The sequence below is a fragment of the Haplochromis burtoni genome, unplaced genomic scaffold (assembly GCF_018398535.1).
Source record: "Haplochromis burtoni strain Fernald_Lab_line unplaced genomic scaffold, NCSU_Asbu1 Contig_415, whole genome shotgun sequence".
NCBI lineage: Eukaryota > Metazoa > Chordata > Actinopteri > Cichliformes > Cichlidae > Haplochromis > Haplochromis burtoni.
The window spans coordinates 410,362-419,770 of NW_024582776.1; the positions used below are offsets into that span (position 1 = coordinate 410,362).

General features: G+C 40.0%; 1 protein-coding gene across 1 annotated transcript in view; it reads right to left on the minus strand.

The window, feature by feature from the left end:
- The window catches only part of zgc:171775 (STKc_p38 domain-containing protein), a 15,476-nt gene extending 6,716 nt beyond the window's left edge, over nt 1–8,760 (minus strand). Inside the window, exons 1-5 of the mRNA XM_005944822.3 lie at nt 8,516–8,760; nt 6,934–7,063; nt 6,045–6,103; nt 3,395–3,506; nt 485–514 (exon numbers count right to left, since the gene is read on the minus strand). Of these exons, the coding sequence (XP_005944884.1) occupies nt 485–514; nt 3,395–3,506; nt 6,045–6,103; nt 6,934–7,063; nt 8,516–8,649 (465 nt within the window). The 5' untranslated portion in view covers nt 8,650–8,760. The remainder of the gene's footprint in view (nt 1–484; nt 515–3,394; nt 3,507–6,044; nt 6,104–6,933; nt 7,064–8,515) is intronic.
- Between the last annotated feature and the right edge of the window lie 649 nt (nt 8,761–9,409).

Sequence of the window (9,409 nt, forward strand, 5' to 3'; positions counted from 1 at the left end):
GGGGGTCATATGATTGTTGGGTTTTTCTCTGTATCTATGAAGCGCCTTGAGGCGACTTTTGTTGTGATTTGGCGCTATATAAATAAAATAAAATTGAATTGAATTGAATTAAAAACAAGTAGAAAGGCTGAGTTGTTAGACCACATACTACATGGGTGCTAACACTATGAGCAATGAGTCCTAAGTTTCATTATGCTGGCTGCAGGTCTCTGTCCTCTTTGCTAAAAAAAAAGAAACAAAACAAAAACAAAAAAACAATGACACTGACCCAGGTAAGGTAGTTTCTGCTGAATATTTCCAATCTGTATGCCAAGCTAACTAAACTGTTAGCTAGCTCAAACGTCATACTGGTTCAGCATGAAGGTAAAAAAAGTAGATTTCCCAAAATGCCAAACTATTCTTCTAACAGCACTTTAGAGGCAAAAATGATTCTGAGTGAGAATGCGGTAAGTCTGGTAAAATTCAGTAATGTTCATATACCCACCCGATGAATGATCCCTGCAGAGTGAATGTACTGTGAAGAAAGAGAAGAAACTGTTTACACCCACAGTATAACACAGCATGTGTCATGTTTAATATAGCAGGCAGTTGCACAGGTTTACTACTCTGTAAACAAAGCCTCCACCCGCACCAGCAAACCCAGTTGCTGTGATGTCACAGAAGCACTGATAACAAGAAGAAAACATCTTGCGATCAAAGATTCTGGCAGTTAAATTCAAAGACACAAAGCTGGCATTGTTTCCCACTTTGAAACCAGAATTCCATACAGTATATCCTGGTTACACATTGACGAGCATTACATGAGAAGCATATGTAAAGCTAACTCAGTCTAGCATCCATTAACCGAACAGGCTGGGTGTGCTCTGAGTATTTAAAATAAACACAGTTTACATTTAAATAATATAGACTGAATTTAGAACAACTTAGTAAGTCCAGAGAACTGATTCCCCAATCTTAATTTGCAAGATTTATTTCAGTTTGTGTCGCAAAGAATAAAGATTTAACAAAGGTTTAACAAATATGCCAGACACCATATTTATATACAGTCCTCCATTTTCAGTGGTGATTGGAAAGTTTTCTGACAAGTAGTTCATGGCCAGGTGAGGCCGATTAAGCAGATAAAAGGTCTGGATTTGATTTGGTAGCTGTTCACTGGACTTAGGCTGAACACAGTAAACCTGTCAGAGAAACATTGAAAAACAACAATCTGGTTCATTCTTAAAACGTAGGAAACCACTCAGCTCAGTGACAGCAAAAGGCCCGAGAGGACGATGACAACCACGGTCTGAAGACGTAGAGACTGGTCATGTTTCTCAGTAAATATCTGAGAATACAGACTTGAGCGAATACATTCATTTCGTCATGTTAGGAAGCTGTCTTTCGTTTTCACTCTGCATGTTTCACCTTGTGCTGCTGCTGCAGTCTTTTATTACCTTAAAGCATTCAGTTCAGACTTGTTACTTGCTGACTGCGGCACAGTGGTGCAGCGGTTAGCACTATCGCCTCACAACAAGAAGATTCATGCTTTAAACTGGAGCTTACACATCCTCTCTGTGCTTGTGCGAATTTCCTGCAGGGACTCTGGGTTAATCCGACAGATCTCAGGCATGCATGCTGGTCTAATTAGCAATTCTAAATTGGCCGTGGATCTGAGGCAGATAGAGTGTTTGAAGTGTTTAGCCTAAAACACTTTGACTGGAAAGAAGTACTAGAAAAGCAGTATATAAATGTCAGTCTATTCTATTCCATATACTCTAAGATCCAGCAATTAATTCTTGTCCTCTGTGAGCGACATGAGTCTGAAACCTCTCCATCGACCAAAAATTATGCAACGTATCAGAGTCCAACTGTAGTGTCAAGAGGACATCCTGGTTTTCCTTTTGATGCCACATTTTAGGGGGTTGGTGTAACAGAGCACGTCGACTTTCGTTTAAAAATCATGAGCATTGCAGCTTCCACATTTCATGGCTACAAGGAAGGTTAGCTGATGGTTTCTTCAACCTTAGGTTCTTATCTTCAGTAGTATTTCAGCTTGTACAGTAATTTTAACTCTTTCAAAACAAAACTTTTATACAATGTCTCTTATAGTGGACAGCAGAACTTACTAACTCCTATTTGTGAGTGAGACAGATGTATAGCCGTCTGGGGATGATGTTGAGGAGGGCCAGAGCAAGAAGGTGAAAGCTCAAAGGACAAACCAGCTTTCAGGGAGACTGAGCAGGGATAAAGTGACTGCACCCAGCGCCCATTGTGGATGAGAAGCAATTTGTGAGCAGGGACAAGAAAACAGAACAACACTAGCAACAACCACAATGACCGCAGGCAGTCTGATTACATCAGGCAGTAGTTATGCAACCACGTTGCCTGGTTAATTAAATAATAATAATAATAATAATAATAATAATAATAATAATAATAATAATAATAATAATAATAGTTCTTCAAGATTTGGCAGTCGATCAAAGTGACCAATCGTCTTAACGTCCTTGATAAGGGTAAAAAGAATAATGTCTGCAGGGGAGTCAAACTTACTGCTGTCAGGTGAAGTTATGGAGGAGTAGCAGGGTGTAAGCTGTACCTCTCCTTTCTTTATCAATTCAATGTTAAACCTACTATAATTGAGTTTTTAACATGAAAACAGAACAACACTGCTTGCAACTAGCAAAACACTAATTAGACAATCTGGCTTTTAAAAAGTCACAGCATACAAACCACAGGGAGGCGCTCATCTCTGAAAGCACATATGTTCACATCTATGGCATGACTTGGATCCAGATATACTGGGTCCTAGTTATAGACAGTACAATAAGTTGAGTCAGATTCTTCAAGATTACCCATATGGAAAAGAAATAGTAAAAACTTATAAAAGACTTGCATAAGATGTGGCCTACTTCATATAGTGAATCATATAAGGCTTATATGATTTACTCATGAAAGTGGCCACTTTCTCATTACTTTCATATATTGTTTTAGGAAGTATCCAAAACATACAAGTTTCATTTATATAATTTTTCAAAGGATCTTATATCTGTTTTCACTCTTGTATGCTTTTCATACAGGTTTCACACAAGACAGATACAAACTTAATAAGATTTGTATATATCTTTTCCATAGGCAAATAGCCATTTTCAACCTGCCGTCATGATTTTACTAAGAATTGACGTCAGCATGGAAAGAAGTGCACCTCAAAAAGGAGCACCTCACATCTCACCTTTCCACAAGGGTTACACAACACTGGCACTGTCACTGCTTTCATCCCTCGCTGCTTAACTGAGAGCGAGATGACGCTCCAGCAAACACTTTCAGCTCAATGTATCACACTTAAACAGCCTCCCCACTGAGAAAATGTTATAGTCTTCATTAAGCCACTGATAATAATCAAGGAAGCACTCACCTTCAAGCCTCTTAGAAGCTGGTAGAACAGGTATGTGACGATGCGATCGCTTAATCTCTTGGTCTTCATAATGTGGCCCAGATCCTGGGCTACGAAGGGCATTACCATATAACTAGAGGGAAAAGAACAAGAGTGAGAGGCCAGCAGCGGTTTACAAACAGACAAACACACAGACAATGTAAACCAGCATGTGGGGGGTGTGGCACATTTACCACTGTGTCGCGCCCCCGCTTCCTGAAACAAAAGTGTTTAGAAATGTGGAAACTGAAATGAACAGCAGTGACTTTGCAAAGTGAAATGTTTTTAAATTTTCCTGGCACTGTTTGCTGTGATGGGTTTTAGTCTCATAATTTTTTTTAGTTTCAGTTCATGCTTGGATGTTACTGCCTTCGTCCCGTCTCTGAGTGAGTGTCTTTGTCCCCCTGTGTATGCTGTATAGTCATAGCCTTCATGTCTCAGTGTTTGCTGTGTTGTGGTTATTCCCTGTCTGTGGCGGGGCACAGTCCGCAGTGCCGCTGCAGGGAGATGGATGCACCTCGCCGGCAAAAAAGGCTGTGCTATCTGTCAGAATGATGTTGTTGTTGTGGTGTATGTGTCAGCTGTGAGCTGTGGAGCTGTAGCCGAGTGTGTGAACAGCAACCAGAAGGAAAAAAATGTGTGAAATGCTCAAAAGCATGAAAGTGTGGTCATCGGGTCTGTTGTGGTATTGCTACACTGTCACTCTTAGCAGGTTTTCTCTTGTCTGTTCATCAGACAGACAGACAGCAGTCAGTAAACAGGTGCTGTCAGTTAAATGTAGTGAGATTTGGAACAGTACTGCAGCTGTAACTCATGTGTGTATGTTATATGTTTTTATTTATCTGTTGTTTTGCATTTCATTGTATTATTTTGTGTATTTTTTGTCAGGACTACATTGTTGTACATTGTCTTATGGTTTGCTCAAATTTTTATTTATTGTTTTTGAGATGAAAGGTAGCCTCCTGGCTAAGTCTGGCATATTTACATTGATACATGTTCAATAATACGCAAAGTTTTTAAGCAGAGGTTTGCTCTCTGTTCATTGTCCTGCATTCATTATCTTCACCTGTCGTTAACTGCTTTCAGCTGCGTCTTCTCTTTTGCATCAACTTTGGCCATTGGCTGCTTTTTCACATATTTTCAGTCCAGTCCTTATAAGTGACTGAACTGAAAATGAGCACAAAAGCAGAGGAATGCTTTTTTGTTCGTTAAGTCACCTATGAGCCATTCAGGCATTAAAAAAAGTCACCTATCTCAAACCAGGATGAATTAGTATTGTGTCTACACATAACAGACAACTGAGCAAAGAACTCATTTTAAATTGTTATAGGAACTAGCAGCCTTATATGCTCTAATGTTTTAGTTGAGCTAAGTTGGCTTACACAGTTTAACAGGCATAAAATAGTATTTCTGCACTCACATTCCCAAAGAGCCTTTAGCTGAAATCCTGACATGACGTGCAGTAAGCCCTTAAAGTTTTGAGGAAACTGAACAAGTGGGGACAAAGGACAAAGTATCTGAAAGCGATGTTGTAGGAAAAAAAAACACCAGCAAAGACCTGACACAGTACCTAAGAGATGGTGTTGTTTAAATTGTTGGACTAGAGCACTGTGAGGGATCATTTTGACAGAGAGCTGAACGAAAGGCAGCCAATGTACAAAGAAGAGCTTTGAATGCCCTTCAAGAAGCCTGGAGAACTATTCCTGAAGACGACTAAAAGAAAGCTTATCTAAGAGAGGTCAGGCTGTAAATGCTGAGTTATTTTCATGTCTGTTGATTAATAGGCCCATGCTCTGATTTCCTCTACACAGCTGTGCCTGCTTTAAATCTGCTTCTGTCTGAGAGCCTGAAGATCCTGGCCATTTAATATTATTTTTCCAGTCCCATCCTTGCATACTGAGAAGTACCCACACTCTCTGAATGATATTATGTACTGTAGATGATGAAACACACAAATTGGTAGCAAAATACACTGAGGGACATTTTCTTAAACTGTTGAAGTTGCGTCTTACACAGTTTGTCACGATGGTGAAGCCCTTTCCAATCTTTACTCCTGACAGACTTGCACTCTTTGGGATTTTTTTTAACACAGTTGTGTTACTGACCTGTTGCCATGACAGTGTCAGATGTTTTACCCAGCATGTTTTTAACTTTATAGATACATACTTTGCTGAAATGTGTTGCTGAAGTCAAAATCAGGTAATTCTTTCTTTTTACATGCATCAGGTCCCAATCAGCCCAAATAGCAAAGAGAAATTAAAGATGCATGTCATGTAAGAGTTCGGGTCTTAGGAGGTTAATAATCAAAATTACTTACTTTTAGCATCTGATATATTGTGTTTGTATTTTTTTGGGTTTAAAACACAGGGTTTGTAAGTCACTGCATTCTGTTTTTGTTCAAATTAACAGAGCTGAATAGTGCATTTGAAGCTTTTTACATGTGGAGACACAGTTGGACAACTGCTAAAAAGACAGCCAAAACAAACAAGAATCAGCTTGCCCTCACACTAGCTTTTTTGAACTTTTCACACATCCATCCACACACACGTACATGCACGCGCACACATGCATGCGGGGTCTCAACAAGTTGCAACAACTAGTGGGAGAATGCTACCCCTGACTTTCAACTTACAATGTTTGGAATTTCTCCAGTGTGGGGTCAGGTGTGAAGACATTAAGAAGGCAGATCACCTTTAAGGAAAAACACAGTGAGGAAATTAGTAAAACACCAATAGCTCACGAACAGACTTACAGTGTATGAAACACTTCAGGAGCTCTATATTTATCAGGGGGTCACATACAGTTCAGTGTTGGTAGTAGGATAGGAGGTAAAAGCTACTAGTTCTGGGTTCTGGGATTTTGTGACTTTGTGACTCCTGTTTTCAAAGCTGTAAATAAAAGTAACATCTTTGTTACAGTGAGTCATTGAACATCAAAGGGATCCAACTTTGAACATCTTTGCACTATCTAAAAATAAAGTGTGATGGTTAGAAATTGTTTAAAAAAAGAAGAAGCTTGAATTAAAAACAACAACAACAAGTGATTCACATTTTTAAACATGTTTCCACATGTCAATGGAAGCAAAGCTGAAACTCATTTAAATGTTTTTCCAAGGAAAATGCTAAGCGATGAGGGTTCCACCAATACACAACAGTCTCAGATCATCAAGGCCCACTGATGAGATTATGGGGCTTTTGTTGAAGAGTCAACAAAGTGTGCTTATCCTCAAAATTGACCTTTTTTTCCAGACAGGAGAAAAAAGAGCAAAGGTTATAATTAACTCATGTGTATCTTTCCCAACAGAGTCACTTTGACAGCACTAATTTGATATACTAGAGTTCTTCTAATGCCATTCAAATTACAAATTTACAGCTTAGAAAAATGACATATTCAGATGTTTCTGTCATGCTAGAGTCTGACCTTGCTGTCTGAGTAAGGATTAAGCATAAGCACCTACTGTATGACAGGGATTATAATGCTTAATGTTAATAAATCATCTTATTTTCATTGACTTTTCTTACATTGTCATGCTGTATGTGGCGGAGCAGCCTGAGCTCTCTGTAGGCCCGCGTGGCGTGGATGAGGGACTGAAAAGGCCGGTAGAGCTTCTTGATGGCCACCTTCTCCTTGGTCTTCTGGTCGATGGCAGAGCTAAATGGGACCAACCACAGACTCAGTGATTGAAAACACAGTGGCCATTGTAATCTAGCACTGCTATTAATCTGTACTAATTTCGGTGCTGAATATTCTAATCTAATCTAAAAAAATCAGTGAGCTGATAAAGTCATTGAACTAATAGAGTCATACATTGACACAACAACAAATACAATACATATATATCACATGGCTGACCAATCCATTCATTAACTAAACACTGATAAGTATTGCTGCTGTTTGGAAATGTGCTCTGAATGAGCCATGAAAATTTCCCAAACATAGAGATGAATGTTTGGTCCATATGTTGCTCATATTTGCAGTTTCCTATGCAGGACATCTGGTTTTGACTGACTGCGGTTGCCTCAAATCCACTGCAGGTCTGCCTTATGTATGCCAGCGGTAGGGTGTGCTGGGATATTTGGGCCACATGTGGTCCAAATAACACTTACCAGCGCTGTACTGCACTGTAAATGCCTAAAAAATAACCCAGAATAGGTCCAACCCTAACATAACTATCTTGTTTCATAATGTTACTTTATGTTACATTACATTATGTTATTTTAAATTATGTTATCTTACATCAGGTCATGTTACGTAATGCAACATTACATTGTTACGATGCATTGCATTAGCTTACATTATGTTATGTTGCCTTTGATTATGTGACCTATTTATCTGTAAAGCCAGAAATGCAGCGTTCGAAAAGTATTCACGTATTCTGCAACACTAACGAAAATCTTTATGATAATATCAGTAATACGATTCTGTCTGTCAGTAGCTTATCATTAGGCAGAGCCACGTCTGGGATATCCTGGATTCCTGCAGGCTGGGTTCTGCTGTGTTAGTGGAGAGATTCTTGTCATATCAGAGAACCTGCATTGACTTGCTGAGTGGCCTCAGGCGGACAATTGTGTTTCTGTTAACAGAAACAGATGAAAGCCAACTAGACCCATTCAGGGAGCGAAATGAATTTCCAAGAAATTCAGAAACCTTAGTGAAAAACATTTCAAGACGATCATTTAAATATATTCAGACTAAGCAGAGAGAAATGAAGCCACACTAAGCCGTTTTTAAAACGCAACATTACCTAATGGAAAATCATTATATTACCACACACTTTAACATGTTTACCAGTTTTCCAAATCCTTTATGATTGTTGAAGTTGGGTCTTTTTGTTATTTTTGTTGTTGTTGTTTTTACATTTTGTGTTTAAAACGCCACAATAAATACTTCCCTAGAGGGGATGAATTCGTTGTTGGTACTAAACCACGTCAAATAATAGTTTAATATGTTTAGCCTTTTATGGCAGTTTTAAACTTAATCGTAGGCCACCAAAGGACCACCAAAAAAACACAACAAAAACAACTTTATAGTTTTCTGTACACAGTAGGGAAAGGAGCGATACAAATTATGTCTGCACTGTCGCCATCGCCCAGGTAAACTCACCACACTGTCCCGTAAGCTCCGGAGCCGATGGCCTGCAGGTTCGCGTATCTATGCGGGACGTCCCACGTTGTTTTCTGGATCTCCATTCTGTGGAAACCCGGTCTCACCGGGGAATCCTTCACTGGAGACTCCATGGCGCTGGGTTTTTTTTGTTCTCCAATCGGGTTTTGACCAAGAAAGTTCTTTACAGCCTCGGTCTTGCAACCTGACAGGTGAGCTCTAGGGTAGGATCCGCATAGAGACACGCCCACGCGTCCTAGTAGCCTGCCCCCGGTCACGTGAGCAGCTGAATCGAGGGTTATCGGCTCGTGCCTGACCTGTAAAACCACATATACCTTTTCAGCCGAGCCAAAGCTGAATATTATTTTTCCAGTCCCATCTTTGCTTACTGAGAAGTACTCACACTCTCTGAATGATATTATGTACTGTAGATGATGAAACACACAAATTGATAGCAAAATACACTGAGGGACATTTTCTTAAACTGTTGAAGTTGCGTCTTACACAGTTTGTCACGATGGTGAAGCCCTTTCCAATCTTTACTCCTGACAGACTTGCACTCTTTGGGATTTTTTCAGCCAGCGCATATTGGGAATGGTACAGGCACCGATCGGTTTTCTATCGCCCATTTGCTGGGAGTAAGGGCGCCCTCCGTTTGCGAGGTGCGCCTGCTGCTTGCGGCACAGGGAGGAGAGGGCGGGGGAGCAGCATCTAATAACCAACTCGCAAAATAACACAAAAGAAAAACAAAACAACAAACACGAAAACACCAGAAATTATGAAACAGACTTATAATGTGCACCAGGCACGTGCAGAGGGGGGGCTAGAGGGGCTTGAGCACCCGCCCCTTTCCTGATGGGTGCCCAAAGTGCCCTTTTGTTGAGGCAACTTTTT